The sequence below is a fragment of the Manis pentadactyla genome, chromosome 6 (assembly GCF_030020395.1).
Source record: "Manis pentadactyla isolate mManPen7 chromosome 6, mManPen7.hap1, whole genome shotgun sequence".
NCBI lineage: Eukaryota > Metazoa > Chordata > Mammalia > Pholidota > Manidae > Manis > Manis pentadactyla.
The window spans coordinates 149,020,761-149,039,870 of record NC_080024.1 but is presented as its reverse complement, the minus strand read 5'-3'; the positions used below and the strand labels follow the sequence as shown (position 1 = coordinate 149,039,870).

Genomic DNA, 19,110 nt, shown 5'->3' with positions numbered 1-19,110 from the left:
ACTAACCAGCAGTCTGCTCTGTTTCTGAGTTCAGTGTTTCAGATTCCATATGTAAGAGGTGTTGTACAGGGTCTATCTTTTTCTGTCTGACTTACCTTATTTAGCTTAATCTTCTTAAGGTCATCCCTGTTGTTACAAAGAGTGGGAATGTATTTTTAAACACCTGAAACTAATGTGTCTACATTGGAGTGATTGTACAAGTGTTAAATAAGTAACATACTAAGACAAAACAACAAATACTATATACAGTTGAGGACCATGGTAAGAGTTTCAAGGATTTTTGTTACAACATAGAATGGAAGGGCTTCCCATTGGAGTGTCTTGGTTATAAAATTAGATTGAAACAATTAGTAATGAAAAAAATTCATGATAGTATTCATAAAGAAAAAACATAGGCTCTTTGATTTTGTGCCATTGATACTGTCATTCTTATTTACACAAAATACAGTGGTTCAGTAAGTGCAGATTTTCAACAAGACCCATAATGCTATTCAATGTTCTATATAGATAATTGAAAGTTCAGTATTTTTAAAGATAAATTTTTAAAATTTGAGCATTAATTTTAAATGTACACATATTTATTCCTATTATTTTTATTGATTGTTACTGAATTGTAATAAGAATGCTTACCTTAAAAGTATCTGGGATTTTGCTTTGTACTTTAAAAAATATATTCTTCAAAGGGTGTAAGTATTTTATAGAAGGGAATTAAATAAGCAAAATATAATTATGCTCATCCTAAACTTGATACTATTTCAAGCTCATTTCAATAGTCCTTATTAATTTTTTACCAACATTCTGTAGTTTTTTTGAGATACTTGCCACAATGATTTTTGAAGAACACTGTTTCCAGTTTCCTTTTGATTCTTCCACTAATAGCACACCTTTGAAAGATCTTGAATTACATATTATAATGGATTGTTTAATAGTTATATTTCATAATATCATAGATCTACATATTTAAAATTCTACATTGTATATATGGGCATTAGGGCTAATTTGTATGAGGCAATGTCTTATCAGAAAGGTATTAGTTTTAACTCAGAACAAGGAGGACTAATCTATCATCTTACTTGCCAAAGAAAGAATGCCTTATAGAACTGAATTCATTGTTCAATAAGACCACAGTCTTAATTTCTTGTTACTGTTTGTTTTCTCTTCAGGAACTTTAGTCATCAGGGTCACAGCAACTGATGCTGACGATCCTTCAAGTGGCCATAATGCTCGCCTCCTGTACTGCCTACTACAAGGCCAGCCGTATTTCTCTGTTGAATCAACAACAGGTATTTCTGAATGAAATAAAGTGCAATTCAACATGATTCTAAGTAGGCAAAAGTCAGAGCAAAATTTCTCTGCTTACAAACATGTTGTTCAATAAATAAATGGGTTGTAATTTTGAATATTCAATTCTTTTTAGTCTTTTAGTTGATTTTTTTTAATTTGGAGAGATTTGATTTTCCACATCCATAGCACAAATGATTTGTGTATGTATGGAATGTAAAACATATGACAAAATCAATTGGAAAAAGAGACAATCCAATTTAAAAATATGGGAAAAAGACATTTACAAGCAATTAACAAAAAGATGGTATATAAAAATACTGCAAGCATATTAAAATGCTCAACCTCATTAGTCATCATGGAAATGCAAACTAGAAGCACAATGATATACACCTGCACATCCAACCACAACTGAGAATATGGTTGAGTTTAGGGCAGGATATAGGAACTGGAATGGGGAATTCACTCTTGAAAGAGTAATTCTGTATTTTATGTATTTTTTTATTTAGTATAATATTTGATTTTCTATACTTCTCCAATTTCCACTAACCAGTTGACTACTTTAAATAAATAGAACAAAAAATTCTATCTTTTCTTTTAAATGTGTCTATTGCCTATGCAAGAATGATATGATACTAATTAATTTAACAAATATTGATTGTTGTGTCCAAAACAAAGATTAAGCCCATATGAATCCTGCCTTTCAGAGTTTATAGTTTCTAAAGATGAGAACACACATTCACACATACTAATCCACAACTAATACCCAAGAATGTGGTAAAGATCAGAAGAAGTAAGAGTCTATTCTGTGGTTGATAAGTGGCAAATATTACTGCCATCTTGGTGAGATAAAAGGTTTAAAAAATCAAAGTGTTCCAGTGAATCTTTAAGTATTTCTTATTGATTCATTAGTAAATATGTAATGTTTCAGCTGTCCTCAATCAGGGTCTCTAGAGATCACATTCTGAGAAGTATGATTTGCGTTACTATAATCTTAACTCTAATGGTAGCTATCTTCTGTTATTTTAGATGCACAGGACAGAAGTTACACCCACATGCTACAGATGTCTTAAGACATTAGGCTTCAATTCCCTCAACACTCTTGGTTGGGAAGGGCTGAGTATGTAACAGACCATTTTGTACTGCTGAGTATGTTGACCAGCAGTACAAAATTACAACATTTAATAAATAACAAAAACAAACAAATTAAACAACTTGGACTTCTCTCTCGGAACTTACAAATAGCTATTAAACATGTGAATATTAAATACATACATTCAGCTTATGAATATTATGAAGTAAAACAAGCAAGGTCCAGTAGGAGAAAGTGAGGACTTGATGTCGTATGGTCTAGGCAGAAGGCATTTGAAAGCAGAAAGCACAGCTAGCCACGCCCAAGGTGGAGAGGGAATGGAAAGCATTCCAGGTTATGGGAAGAACATATGGAAATTCCAGAGGTGGGAGAGCACAGAAGCCATTAGACTGACAAGAGGCCAGTGTAGAAAAGTACAGAGGAGGAGAGTAGAAAGCGGGATACTAGACATATGTTGGGTCATTCTGGACTTTTTTGACCATTTTAATTGCTACCTTTCCCCCCCAATGCTCACTGGCCTTTTAAATATATTGAGCAAGTTAGCTAAAGATATTGGTTGTACTATTGGAGGAGAAGCCGGGTGAGCAGCAAGACAAGTGAGGCCAAAACATGGAAGTGGTAAGATTTTGGGGTGTATATGAGGATCTAAGAATCTATGTCCTTTGTTCATTGTGTCAGTGAGAAGAAAAGTTAAAAACAAAGTAGGCAAAGTTAATTGAAGCCCCCAGGAACACATGGGGCGCCAAAGCCGCTCACTGCCTGACTGATACCTATACCTTTGGATGTATCATCCATAAGCTCCAGTGCTATTTTCCTTGGCTACTCTGAAACACAGTTCCCTCTTGAGTCAAACACGGAGGTACTAACAGCATCTGTTTAATGCATTCAGTTGTTTCCACACCCATTCATTTAACAGATTATTGATGCGGAACACTTTAGTCTACAATTAAAATGCCATCATAATATGGTCAATTATCACCTTTTTCCAGTATCATAAATTTATTGATGAACATGTTTTCCCAGACACGTATGAAGAATGGTCATTGCCATTCTCTTTATTGTATTTGGCTTATGTGTTCCCAGAATCTTTAGGTTTGTACCTCCTTATCCTATGTACCATTTTAAAAATTTCCTTCATTTTTTAGTGGTAATTAATTTTTTTACTAAATAACTTTATAGAAAATGGACATTTATCACAACATATGTCATGGTTCATCTTGAGTTTGAATATTTATGTATATATTTATCACTATTGGTAGATTATAAATAACTGTGGGTCAAAAACCAGCCCTTCTTCATATACCATGATTCAAAATAAACTTGAACATCACAGATGCACAATATTTTTGCATGAATTTTCTGTTGTAGTTTATACATTTACCTATAATAAACTAACTTCTTCCAATTTTAGGGAAAAAGTTAATTATAGCATACTAACATTATCTTAGAAAAGATATAAGAAAATAGGTTGAGGTAAAAATGAGACATTCCTCTTTTCTGCCTATGGATTATCTTAACATAGTATTTTATTAAGTGTCTAGTAGTGTTCTTAGTATTGTGATAGCCATGTGTTTATAGACAGAATTGGTCTTTAATTTATTATTATTATATTTTTTCCTCTATGACAGTGCCCAGCACATAGGAGTATTTCAAAATATGTCAAAAGAATGATTATATAGTTGAATTCTTAAGAAATTAACTAAGAAGATACCATGCTTAAGAATGAAATAATAATTTAAGTTTTATTATATTTTTTTAAAGGAGTCATAAGAATATCATCTACTATGGATAGAGAACTACAAGATGAGTACTGGGTAATTATTCAAGCCAAAGATATGATTGGTCTGCCTGGAGCACTGTCGGGAACAACAAGTGTGTTAATTAAACTTTCTGATGTTAATGACAATAAGCCTATGTTTAAAGAAAGTAAGTAGAAGCATCCTGGATTTTCATTATAATGTAATCATAAATATATTGAATATATGCAGATGTCAGGGTTTGCCTCCTAAAAGCATGGCAACAGCACTAGAATTATATAAAATAAATTTGTTTATTCTTCTGAGGTGTGCTCATTTTCATTAGTGTGAAAAGTCAAATATAAATGAAAGAGTAATTGTCATTTTTCAATTGCTTCTGTAACAAATTACCACAAACTTCATGTCTTAAAATAGATTTATTATCTTAAAGAAGTCTGGTATAGGTGTCGCCAGGCTGAGGTCAAGGTGTCTCCAGGACTATAGTCCTTTCTGGAGACTCTAGGGGAGAATCCATTTCCTTGGATTTGGGTGTTGGCGGAATTCAGTTCTTTGCAGTTACAGCATGAAGGTCTCTGTTTCCTTAGTGGCTGTGAGCTGGGGGACACTGTTAGCTCCCCGAGACCTCTTTCAGGCCCTGTGAATAGCCCTTATATCTCAGGAGCAGTGAAGGGTGTCACACCCTTCTCACACCGCCGTGTCTCTGACCCTCACTCTGCGTCTTCCTGCACTTTCAAGTATACCTGTGCTTAGAGTGGGCCCAGTTAGATAAACCAGGACAGTCTCCACATCTGAAGGGCAGCTGACTAGCAATCTTAATTCTGTCTGCAACCTTAATTCCCTTTTGCCACTTTAGGGAACATATTCATGAGTTCTGGGGTATTAGGACACGGATATCTTTGAGGAGTTATTCTTCTATGTACTACAAGTAATGATTTTAAATGACTGTATGTTATTTATTTTATTTAAACTAAAAACAAAAATAATTCATCTATTTCATTGCCCTGCCCTGAACCTCTGGCAACTACCAGTCTTCTCTTTGTATCTATGAGCTTGGTTTTTTAAACCAATTAATCAATTATGAGTTAGAATGCACATGTAAGAGATTATATGATATTTGTCTTTTTCTGTCTTACTTATTTCACTTGGCATAATGCCCTCAAGGTCCATCCAGTGTGTCACAAATGGGAATATTTCATTCTTTTTATGACTGAATTATATATATATATATACATATATATACACATATGTAGTCTGCATCTAGTGTACATTTTATTCAGATGAAGACTAAATAACAAGTAGAAGACAGAAATCCCAAGGAAGAAGCTTGTTGGGACAAAATGTCCTTGAAACTTCTGCTGCCTTTATTTTCTTCTGATTTTTCACAACTTTATATATTTCACTATATATATTTGTATATATATTTCACATTATATCAATGTATAAATATAATATTTGCATAAATATTAATGCAAAATATATTGCATACATATTGTTTTATATATCATACATGTTATATATACAAATTGTTATAATGTGTATTACATGCATGTACATATGTTTAAATATATACATATATATCTTAATATATATTTTTGATATGTATTATTTAATATATATTGTTTATATATGCATTTATATTGTTATATATATTTAACTTTATGCATATAAATATATATTTCTATATGTATAAATAGATACACATTGATAGACACACATATTTGAATGACCTAGAACATTTTGAATGGTATCAAAATTGTTTTAGATACCCAGAATTCTCATGTAAGGTGATAGCATTACCACCTTCAGTCATATTTGAGTGTGGGTGAACATAATTCTAGCACCACAAAGTTACCTCATTCTTCTGTATGATTTTCTTTATTCCCTTTCCACACCATAATCATACAAAAATATATGTATTATGTATTCTTCCATAAGAAAAACATTCTTACCTCCTTTCTCTTTTTCAAACTGCTTTCCCTTATTTTCAAATCCCATTGACCTTCTCTCAATTCAGATATGCAGTATATCCATCCTCAGTTGTAAACAACTTCCCCTGACTTCTCAGTCACGGCATCACTCAGATGACCCTTCCCTCTCCCTGGTGTTGTCAGTTGTCCTCTCTGCTCATTCATTACTATTAGTATTCCAACATGAAGCAGTGTCTTTTTTCATCTTAAAAACAAAAGGAAATAAAAGAAACTCAGTTTTAACTTCACTTCCATATCCAGCTAATGATGCTTCATTTTCCTCTCTTTCCCTTTAGAGAAGAAAAACATTGAAGTGTTATCAAGCTCGTTGTACTGTTTACTGCCCTTAAACTCCTTGGAACCCATTCCAGTTAGGTTTCCTCCTCACTAGTTGGCCTAACTCATCTGGCCAATTCTATCAATAACCTATAGACAAATAAATCAAATCAATTCTCAGTTCTCATGGAGTTTGATTGTCCAGCAGAATTTGACAGGGATCACTTCATCCTCACCTGCTTTTTCTTCGGCCTCACTGGTCACTGTTCAATAATCTTCTTTGCTTCTTCCTCATCTGTATTTTTAAACGTTAGCATATTTCTGGTATCAAACCTTATCCCTCATCTCTTACTTCTACACTCACTCTTTGTGTTCTCATCCAGCCACATGACTTTAAATACAACGTTGTATGCTGACAACTTCCAAATATATATATACCTCTAGTCTGAACCTGTCACATGAATTCTACATGTGTATATTCATCTGTCTACTCAGTATCTTCATTAACGTAGCATATAGTTAAGTTTAATATACAATTAATTGAGTTCCTGATCTTGCACGCCTCTCCTCCTAACCTCATCTTCCTACAGATTTTCCCAACTTAATTACTAACAAATGATTTCATATTGCTCAGGCCAAAATCTCACCCATTCAGTTCATATTCAAGGCAACTCAAATGATCAGACTCAGATTGCACTGAGCCAAGTCCAGGTGAATTCTAATTTCCAACCCAGACTGAATGGACAGTCAGTTTTGTACAATTCTAGCTAATTCCTGATTTTCTATATTCTGTGAGCAAATACACATAAACACAAACACACATGCACACACACACACACTTCTCCTGATAATTGACAATAATTTTGTTGAAAGGTTTTCATGTCACATTTCCCTGTGTTCTTTCTCTCATATCTACATGCAATTATCTGCGGATCCTGTTGGCCCCACCTTTTAAAAATATCCATAATCAGAACATTTCTCACCACCTCCATTCCACAACCTTGGTTCGTGCCACCCTCTTAATTTGTCTCTATTACTGCCATAGGCTCTCGTCCATTCTCCCTGCTTCTACTATGTTCTCCTTTGGTCTATCTCCAACTCACCTTTAATGATCTTATGAAAATGTAAGGCAGATCAATTACTTAAGTGTCTTATCATCTCACTCAGAGTAAATGTCAAAGGCCTCAGTATTACCTCCATGGTCCTAAATGATTTGCTATCATCCAGTCCTGTCCCATTACCTCCTGAACCTCATGTACTAGCATTCTGCCATTTACATTATATATATGTATATAATTATATATGTAATAGTGAGAGAGAGTTTAATTTAAAACAAGTAACTGGTGAAAAGGGTGGGTATGGATTTTCATACAATCCACAAATAAAAGGTGCTATAATTGGAAATTTGTTACATTAACTATTGTGCAAAATACCTTGAATTTTGTTTTTAAAGGTTTATACCGCTTAACTGTCTCTGAATATGCACCCATTGGGACTTCTATAGGAAAAATCATGGCATATGACAATGACATAGGAGAGAATGCAGAAATGGATTACAGCATTGAAGAAGATCATTCACAAACATTTGACATCATTACTAATAATGAAACCCAAGAAGGAATAGTTATATTAAAAAAGGTAGATGTGTTAAAGTGATTTGCTTTGCAGAAACATGCAAAATCAAATAATAAATACATACTATTATTTTGTGTAGCCAACTAGTTTTTGCTTCATTAAGTAATTGAAATGAGAACCCGTGCTTTATGGCTGAGGGAGGAAAGGAGTTTAGAGAGGAGAGAGTGTCATTACAGAGCTCCTCAGATTATTTGTAGAACATTTTTTTTTAAGGTTTTCAAATAGAGGGCAAAGTTTCTGAAAAGATCTTAAATAACAAGAAATTAATTTTCAATTCCATAAGATATTTATGCCCAGAAAAGTATAATTTTAATCCTGAATAAAAAATATAGTTACTATCTAAAACATTTCATAATAGATTTAAGTACAAAATACACATAGGGGTTTGCTGTGCAACTGTTTAATGATAGTATGAGTGGGATCATATATGTAAATAGTGAAACCTAACTGAAAAGCAACAGAGACTTAACAACCAACACTGTTTTTCTAAGAGTGCTTTGGATTACTGAAGCCATTTCTGTCGTTTACACTGTATTTCTTTGTAGAAAGTGGATTTTGAGCACCAGAACCACTATCGTATTAGAGCAAAAGTTAAAAACCACCATGTTGATGAGCAGCTCATGAAATATCATGCGGAAGCCGCCACCACTTTAATTAGAGTCCAAGTGGAAGATGAGGATGAGCCTCCTGCTTTTCTCCTCCCATATTACGTATTTGAAGTCTTTGAAGGAAGCCCACGTGGATCATCTGTAGGCGTGGTCTCTGCCATGGATCCAGATCAGAGGAAATCTCCTATCGGGTATGTCTGGAAGGCCAGCTTTGCATGAACATAGATAAGCTTAAAAATAAAATTTCATACAAATGCAACAAGGATATATCTGTTTTTTTATATGGTACTTACAAAATTTGCACCAGTTGAAACAATTTAAAACAGGGAGCCTTAAGTATTGGTTTAAATGCAATGCAATAAGCAATTGCAAACATGAGTAAGAAACAGGCAACCACCAACTAAAATGTGGTGCAATAAACTGTATTATTGGAGTAAGGAAATGAGGGAAAAGAAGCACTGATTACACCAAGTCAGAGCAGACAGAGCTGATGAAAATGTGGTTCATTTAAATACTATAACTAAAATGATATTCACAAACTGAGAAAGCTTTTGCAGGGTTTCACTTTAAAAAATAAAAATATTTCGAAATAAGTCCGGTCAAAAATAAATTTCTGTATTACAGTTAAACATTATTTGCGATCTATTTAGCCAATATATTTTATTGAGTTACTATTTTTTTTTCAATATTCAAATTGTAGGTCTGGTTAGACATAAAAGCAAATCCTCTTACATGTTTCTTTCCACCACCTTCCCTTACTCATCTGTGTCCCTCATTCCACAGTCCAGAGAATTACACAAACTTCCATGTACTTATTAAGATGCTGGCTACTGCTTTGCTCTTTGGAGGGGCTTCTTTAAAAAAGGAGCATTTTTAAATTTTTGAAGCAGAGAAATGCTCCCACTTTTCTACGGTAATTCCTCATCACAAATTGCTGCCTTCTAATATGTAGTATTCCTATTTAGTAATAGATATAAGTATATGCCTAATGTATATATATATATATTATATATATATATACATTATATATATATATATACATATGTTCTACATATAATTATAACCCAGTTAAGGAATTGTTTAAATTTTGAAGTAGTATATGTATTTATTATTTATTTTTCTGAGAATACTAAAGAATATACAGTTCTAAAAATTGATTTAAAGATTCAGATGTTCGTTATATTATCATTTATAATAACAAAGTGTGAGAGACAATTTAAATATCTAATCTTAGTGGTATAGTTAAGGCAATGAGTGATTAACACTTTACAATGATCCTGATGAATATTGCTAAAAACGTGACATGATTTTTAAAATAATACAAACTTATTAGAGTTGTATGTTTACTACAAGTAAAAATATTATATATGTATGAAACAAGTAAGTGAACCACGTCCAAATATTAACAGACATTATGTGGTTTGTAGTATCACTACTGGTGATAATGTATCTTCTACCAAAAACATAGCTAATCATTTTCACCTTTATACTGAAACTGATTTCTTTTAAAAATGGTTTGGGAGTGCCCATCAGAAGAATATCTTTCCCTTTTAGGGGCATTCCTTCATTTAGAATTGCACTTCAAATAAGATTGCTTTTCATATATTTGTTAGGATCACAGATTTTTTTTTCATGTGGTATAGTTTGATTTAGCAAATGTTCAAAAATATATCATGAAAACAAAATTAAATGTATATGAAAATAACCACATGAATGTATTTCAGGAGGCTTCCTTTTTGTTTTGGAGGCAAAAGATCCAGTTTGAAATCAAAATGCTACATGATTTCAGTTTGAGTTTTAATTGATATCTCTTCCTTCATACCCACTCCATGGTAAGACACATGGAAACTAAAGAAAATGATAGGGCATTGTTACATGGAACAGAGGGATGTTCCATTGTTTGGGGGAAGAGATTAACATACAGTAAACAAAACAAATTATACATGATGCAAATAGCTTTTCCTTCTGAGTAAAATCACCTGATGTTTCTGTCAAGTATGAAGATTCTCAGGCTCAGTTTCAGCAAGCCTTGGGTGGAATAAACAGACTTAACAAAATACTGTTATCATTGTTAAGAGCAGAAAATGCAAGTAAAATATGCTTTGATATGAATTATAACAATAAACTATATGGTAAATGCTTGAGAAAAACCAGGGCTCAGGGATGAAGGAAGAATGCTTTATTTAGACCTGAAAGTGAGGTGATAAAGTTGTTAGTAAGGAGCCTTCCTACTGCAAGTAAGAGCCCAGAATTTCTCGGTAATAAAAATTTCATCACGCCATTATGAGGAACTTCATAAGGAATTCCCCTTAAGATTTTAATTTTGACCCCCAAAACTAGTATCTTTCATGTTGTTTAGATTCTAGATATAGGGAATATACTCTTTTGCCCTACTGTGCATGATTCATTCTTTGGATATTATTGATGTTTCTTTTAAACAAAACTTATTTTGAAATATTTTGTAGATATGAGAAAAACAGTATATTTTTTTCTGTTAGAAAAAAATAGAGCAAGTTAAACTCAAAGCCAGCAGGGGAAAGAAAAGGAAATACAAAAGCATTACAGCAAAAGCAATAAAATTGAAAACAATACAGACATACCATGAAGCCAAAAGCTGATACTTGCAAAATACCAGTAAAATTGATCGATCTTTGCCAGACAACTAAGAGGAAGAAACAGACAAAAATATTATAAGTGAAAGAGGGCATGTGACTGTTTAGCCCATGGACATTAAGGACTATTATCGGGAAATCATAGGAACAACACTATGCCCATGGATTCATACCGACCCTTGAGATGCCCTGAAAGAGAGAAGCTACAAGCGTTCCCATGAAAAGATAACCGGAGTGATCACATATGTGAGAAACAGCCCAAGTTGTGAGCAGGAAGCAGCTTCATGGGTAGTTGGAGAAAAGAAAAGAAAAAAAAGAATGACAAGGATGTCTTTCCCAGGAGGAAGAGACAATTTTTAAACATCTTTCACCCATGCTTAAAAATCCTCCAAAGACCCGGTGGAGCTGCACCCTGTTTGGAAAGATCGAGCCTGTGTTTATGGGCTTGGCTTTTACGTGTCTCTGTTTCCTCTTCTGTGAAGTGGGAATAGTCCTCTCCCAGAGGCATATTAGGATGAAGAACGAGAGAGAACAGCATCTGGAGAAGCACACATGGCAGTTGTTTGTTCACAGCTTCCAGCCAGAGTGGTGGAGCAATGAGAAAATATTGCACGCTCACATTTTATTCATTCAGCATTTTTAGAGGAATGAAGAGTTCCATGAAAAGGAATTTTGAAGTGAACCACAGATTGATCTTTTAAACATCAACACTTCACATTTTAAGCTTTTTACCCCAAGCTCCTTCTAAAATGTATTGTACACATCTTTCCTAAATGGCGTGTTATTGACTATTATTTAAAATGTTACCGATGACTCAAGGTCATAAATTTTTTAAACATTTATTTGGAAATGATCTCAAACTATTGGGTTTTCTATCATACACCATTGGAATAGTGTATTATAGAAACAGAATATTCTAAATGTAAAATACAAAATATTAACTGTTAAACTACTCCTTCATATTGTCAACAAATCTCTTAAGTAGGAAATGTGACTACTGTGGATATGTAAGTAAATTGCTTATAAAGGTTTAAAATGAGTAGAGTTAAAACTAAATTAGTCTAAAGCTTAATTCTCAGTGATTTCTATTTTAATTCTCTCCTGAACACCAAGCTACACATTAGTGTGATATTTTTAGAGACCTATCAATTCAAGATTAAAATATTCTCATCTTTTGCCACATAATTATGGCAAACCTCATTGATGTCTCATCAAAGTCTAAGGGAATATATAGGCAATGAGAAGCCATCACTGAACTCTAGTTATTACTCTTCTTTAATTCTTATTATTAATCATTTGCAAGCAGATAAGACATGCTGAGTACTTCAAAGGCTTCTTTCATTGTGAAGTTTGAGATCATTTTCTAGGCTTTTGCATGAGGGAAATTTATTATCTCGCTTCCTCCCATGCATGCTCTAACAGCACAGAGATCTGCTAAGCTTTCCTTTTTGGGGGGTGGGGAGGAAAGGGTGTGTATGTTTATGTATGTACATATATGATATAAAGTATATATGATAAATATATGCCTTATTTTTTATTAAATAATATCAAACTGTTTCCTTTAAACAAACAAAAACATTTATTTTATGTCAGCAACAGATAATTGGAATACAATGCACAGCTTTAGCAGCCGTGTGGTGTGGGAAAACAAAACAACATAGTCTAGGCAGAGGCCATGTCTTACATTACTTCAAAGGAAAAAAAAGATTCATGTGCATTAATATTTGCCCCCCCCATTTGTTTGTATGTCTCTTCATTTTACAAATGACATTTTGCCATTTTTTTAACCATATCATTCACTTACTAAAATTCTCTCTTGCATATGAGAATGAGTGACACGTGTTTAGATTTAGCATACATCAATTTAAATCTGAGGCCACTTTAGTTACTTTTTTTTCCTCTCTCTACTCTGAGTTGAATCCTAAAGTATAAGAATGTATCTTTCTGAAATGGTTCAACATTACATGTATAGGGAGAATGCATTTAATAATTTTTATTGCTTAAAAGGGGTGTATATATCAATGTTATACAAAGAAAGTAAGGAATACTTTTTTTTGTATAGATATTCTATCAGCAGAAGCCAAGTATTCAGAATTGATGACAATGGTACGATCATCACAACTAACCCTCTCGATCGAGAGAATAGTGCTTGGTACAACCTAAGTATTACGGCCACAGAAAAATGTAAGTACTCATTTGGAAATAACACATTAGTTCACCATACATTTTAAACCATTCAGTAATCTCTAAACACAGGATCAAAAAACTAGCTTAAAATGTTGGAATTAGAGTTAAATGTATTTATATGTCAACTCATACATGTGTATTTTTCATTATTTTAAGTGAGAAATATCTGTTTATCCCTATTATAGCTTCTTTATATATATACCATTAAATAATTTCATATTTGTTATGATAATGAATACTTTTAACACAATAAATAAATCATGGAAAATTCATAAAACACCAAGGAATGAAACAAAAAGCACCTGAAATTCTAAAAGCTTTTTATTATGTAGTTTTGTATCCATTTTATTAGGTAGTTACATAGTTCTATGTTTAATGGATATATTTAATTATCAGTTTATATAAAAATTGAATATAAATTTTGCAAGTATTTTTTCAAACTGGACAATTTTTTTCTGCTTTATTCGGTGTTGTGTTCTATCTTTATTAAATTTTATTTTATTTTGATGTACATATAATAAAATGCACAAACTGGATAGTATTTTATATATGTATTCTTTTTTAAGTTCTTTTTTAAGTTATAAGTAAAATGAAAAAAGAAAGTCTTGTGTACATTACCAAAAAAAAATCTACCCTTAAAAGTAGGTAAGGGTGGAAAGAACTTAAAATAATTATTTTGTAGGAATCTTTCCCTTAGAGCAAAATTTTAATTTAGGGAAATGTTTAATTAATGTTACACATTGAGTGGCAATTAAAGTTTTAACCTTTAAATAATTCAAAACTGACTAGCAATGTTGTACCCTTTCACCACAATCAGGTGAGACTATTACTTCATGAGACGACTATTCTCTAGACATCAAACACAGAATGCCTTTGCCTTCCTCTATTTCTAGGATAAAATGTTAGCCATACTCTTGGACACTAGAGACAAGGTAACACATCAAGGCAGCCTTTAAAACTGAAGTATTTAAAAATGACTGTGTTTCAATGAAATTATGGAGAGGAAATATGAAGGATTTGAGCAATAAGCATTCATCACCAAAGCAATAATAAATACACTTTCAAATTCATGTCAGTTGTGCTGATTGTTACATCTTCAGTAATCAGTAGTAACCAATTTTTTTTCAGAGATAGGTTATAAATAGTAGATAAAATCATTCTGATTGACTGCTTGGGTATCTTCAAAAGTATCAATTAGTTATTAAATTAATCATATTAATTCAAGTTCAAGGAAATATGTATAACACAAGATAAAAGAGTATCAAGATCATTGCCATTATTTAGTCAATGGGTTTAATACAGCACTATAAAGGATTAACTTTATGAATATGAAGTGTTCTAGAGTGCATCCTCTCATAACTGACCTTGCATAGCGTTTTAATAATCTTGGTTATGTTCTTGGCTTTTTTTAAGCCCTTAAACATTTCTCATTCCTCACTTTACTGAGCACCTGGCAGGTGATACACGGTAGAGGGAAAGCAGCCCTTAGGTATTTTTTGTCATGCACTGAACGGCTCTATGGAAACACTGCAGGAGGGAGGGGCTGGGTTTTGAATTTTCTGTTTAAACAATGAAGGACAGGGAGCAAGTATTGCAAAGGTGTAAATGTCTGCCGCCACAGAAGTAATGCCGTAATGCCAAGGCTGTTGGTATCAGAAAACACCAAGATGTTTATTCTAAGAGAAAGAAGCTTTTTCTCATTGGCTATTTCAGAGAATAATTTATTTTAATGTCACTATTTACAAAACAATTAAGAAAGAGTTCATATCAGTTCAAGGGAATACTGGACATCTTTGAAAAATGTGTTTTTCTGTAAAATAGTTTCAGCTATTACAGGAGCAGAGCATGTTTTAATACATTTGTATAAATAATTACATACTATAAGCTTATTTTATACATAAGGGGGCTTTTTTGTAAGAATATGTCACTTCTTGTTAAATTAGAAGTACTGTAATGTGAGTAAATAAAAAGCAGAACCTTTAAAATTTATTATGTATATTCCAAGACATGTAACACTCTCTTTCATGAGTGAATAGGAAAAAGGGATGAGTGAATGGAATAAAAAGTTTGCAAGATAATTTAATTATATTTGATCCCATTAATTAAACAATTACTTTTTATTGGAGGGGTATCATGAAGCTCTCTAGAGGAACGCTGAGGTATTTTTAGCTGTCTTTGCTGTCCATAAAAAATATTATTTCAACATATATATGTATATTTACAAATGTACCATGAACAAGGTCTATGAATGGATAAATACTATAATTATGCCATTATATATTGTCTTCAAAGGTGAATTCCAAATATTTAGTAACCAGCACAACACAAGTAATCAAAGTAGACCTAGTTTGTAAGCTGTATTGCCTGCTTTCTGGCTGAATAACAGCCATTCATGGTATTTAGGAAAAGTCTGGTTCCAAATGTTATACATAATGTACAGATATGTGTGTGTGTGTGTGTGTGTACACATACACTCTTCACGCAGTAGAACTGTTTGAATTCATGGTTTACAAGACTGCTTATTACTACTTTTACTCCTAAAAGTAGGGTGACATTGATACTACAAGACGTATGTCAGGGAAAATAAACATGCAACAACATTGACAATAAAAACTGGGCATCATTTGTAATTCAGGTAAAAGGATCCATCCCTGCTTGTCATTTCTTAATTGTCTTTTGAGGTATCTATTTTGCAACGTGGTTGCAAGTATTGGTTACTTTTGAAGGATTATTTTATTAAATAGATAGTTTTTAATATAAAAGGCAAGTGTGATTCCTGTATCACATCTGATTTCAAAGCCTATGTCTTTAATCCTATGCCACATTGTTTTCCATGGAGAATATGAAAAATAATATTTTCTCACTTAGTGCTTTCTGTATTAAACATGCACATAATCATTTTTCTACTTTTAATCCTAAAAGACAATGAAGTTTAATTACAGAGTTATTTCAACTCATGACTCAAATGTAGAGTTTTAATAAATTCACTCTGTATTTACTTCCTTGGGGTCAAACGACTGGTGCTCTCTGTAAGTATGTTAGCTGAAGTCCTCTTTGAACCTTATTATGACTCTGCTCTGGGGTGTGCTCATCTCATTCTGAAGCTGTTGCCTCATCTATGCTCATTTGTCAATGAAAGCACGTGTGGCAAGGAAATCTATGGTGATTCAAGAGTTCAAGAGATGATTAAATTTTTGAATCAATTTCTAAAGAATATGGTCCTGTTATGTTGAAGTATGTGAAAGACAAGGGTTTTTTTTAGAATAAATTTGCTATTGAAACAATAAAGCCAGAACATATTTCTAATTATTTTATATTTAAACATAGCAAAACAAAATACATGTAACATTTTTAAAAATTAATGCTTGAGGAAAAGCAAGTAAATAAGGTTTTAAAGTGAACTCAGAGGGATAAATAGAATAAAGCATGAGATTTAGTAAAGTACATTTGTAATTTTAGAGATAGGGTTTCATAATATGTAGTTAGATCAACATTTAAATTGATCACTTGAAGCAAAAACATATCAACTTAGTTAAAATTTTGTGAATTATAGAATACAAAAGCAGTTTATAAATAAAATATCAAGCATACAGTCAAGGAAAAAATGTAAATGTGCAGAGCAAACAATATAAACTGAATATATTTATTTAACATAGAATTTAATACTTAGATGTTAACCACTGTATCAAAAGTAATAGAAATGGCTAAATACAAAAATTACACAATGCATCCTCCTCATTCTATAAGACCAGTTTTCATAGAATAAAAAAAACAGATATGGAGAGATTTGAGATTCCCATTATTTTTATATAAAGCTAATCAGTTATAGGATGGGAAATGAAGCTCTAAAATAAAATATAATTAGGTAAATATTCTCAGAAACTCTCAAAGTTAATGCTTATGTAGCTCAACTTTGAAGATACACTTTGGAAAATTTTCGTTTCATTTTAAGGGAAACTGGTTAGAAAGAACTTCTACAACACTAAGTAACCAATTTTCATGTATTTTTTTTTCTTTTTCTTGAATTTTTTTTAACATCCACATGCCTAAGTTCATTTTAGAACAGTTTTGGGGAAAGTATTGGTAAATGCTTATTGTAGGTATTGCCATGCATCAATATAAAAAATAATTGCTTGACTGTTTAAGTCTCAATAGTAACATAAACAAGCTACCTGAGTACAAAAAAAAGAGCAACACATAAATTGTTATAAAACACACTTGCTGCTGTGTTAACAACCTTAAAGTTTGCAACATAACCGGTTTGCTGATTATAGGAAAGAGATGTTCTAGTTCCACATTTGTTTTCCCGGCAAATGAAGTTCACTGTGCTTAGTCTCTTCCTGGAAAGCGTCCCAAATTAAGCACCAGGCTATTCATCAGCTTGCCAGCTAAGTGATTAAAACTACTAACTACTTTAAAATGAAGCTGTAAGTGTATATGTATGTTTTATAATGTCATGCTAAACATTTAATTTGAACTTAATTTCAAACAGATTCTTCTGGAAAAAGATTTAAAAAACTTTAAATGAATTTCTTACTAAATTTTCCTTGAATTTATTTGTACCTGAAATACTTTTCCACTTTACTTACTTGAGCAAAATTTATTCTATGGTGATGTATTATATGTTTAAGCCATAAAAACATATGAACATCTAGAAATGTCTTTAAATATTTTAATGTTTTATTCATCTATTTTTATCCTGAATGTAACAGAACAGAGTCTCAAAATGATAATTCTTAATGATTTATGTATTTCCTAAAGGCCATGGAATTTTTGTAAGTAATACACCTTGCAAATTTTAATTTGTAATTCATTGAAAATTATAATTTCTATCATAATTCAAACTGTAATTCATTGAGGAAAATAATTACAAACAAAATTTCATCCCAACCCCTGAAAAGCTTTCCATAATGGTGGAACAGAGAAAACAGTTTTATAACTGAGAGTTTGATGGGCATTACAGGAAATCTGCTAAGACTGCCCAACCAGAAAGAAATCTCTCCCCTTTGTATAGCTCCACAGATACAACCCAACAAATGAATGTTGTCAAGATAAACAACTACTAGCCTTCAAGTACAACTTAACAACACCATGTGTCAAACAGTTCATCCTCAAGTCACTAGGTAGTTGGAGGGACCATCTGTGTTTGCTAAATGACTTTACTGTTTTCCTCATCATCTCCTGCAGTCAATGGCAGTACAAGGTCCTTGAGAAATATTGGTTGAGGCAAATGTGTTGAGAACATTTTTTTGAAGACTGTGTTGATAAATATATGAATTATATAAAGATCTTGTCCTCAGATGGCTTTAATTCAAGTAAAATAAAAATATACTATATTGCTTCTAACATAATTTTCATGACCCCATTTTTTCCCTAAGGACAGCATTAACATTCTTTATTTTCATTCTGTTATTTCAATTTGCAGATAATACACAACAGATTTCTTCAGTCCCTGTGTATGTGCAAGTTCTTAATATTAATGATCATGCTCCTGAGTTCTCTGAATACTATGAGACTTACGTTTGTGAAAATGCAGGCTCTGGTCAGGTAAGAACTCCTAATAAATTGCTGACATAAACATCGCCATGTGTTAGATACAATAACTTTGTGCTATGTAATCCTCCCATTTTGAAATGATAAAATAAGTTCTATTTATTACATGGTTTTATGTTGTGAGTTCTGTATAATTTGAAT

General features: G+C 32.4%; 1 protein-coding gene across 6 annotated transcripts in view; it reads left to right on the top strand.

Annotated features, from left to right (window-relative positions):
• Window positions 1-19,110, top strand: part of CDH19 (cadherin 19) — a 71,171-nt gene that overhangs the window by 30,774 nt on the left and 21,287 nt on the right. For 5 of the 6 annotated variants that reach the window (XM_036876778.2, XM_036876781.2, XM_036876776.2 and 2 more), the window contains 6 exons: window positions 1,164-1,283; window positions 4,136-4,300; window positions 7,828-8,012; window positions 8,555-8,808; window positions 13,292-13,413; window positions 18,842-18,963. In XM_036876778.2, the coding sequence (XP_036732673.2) occupies window positions 1,164-1,283; window positions 4,136-4,300; window positions 7,828-8,012; window positions 8,555-8,808; window positions 13,292-13,413; window positions 18,842-18,963 (968 nt within the window). The remainder of the gene's footprint in view (window positions 1-1,163; window positions 1,284-4,135; window positions 4,301-7,827; window positions 8,013-8,554; window positions 8,809-13,291; window positions 13,414-18,841; window positions 18,964-19,110) is intronic. The other variant, XM_036876779.2, reaches the window with a different exon arrangement.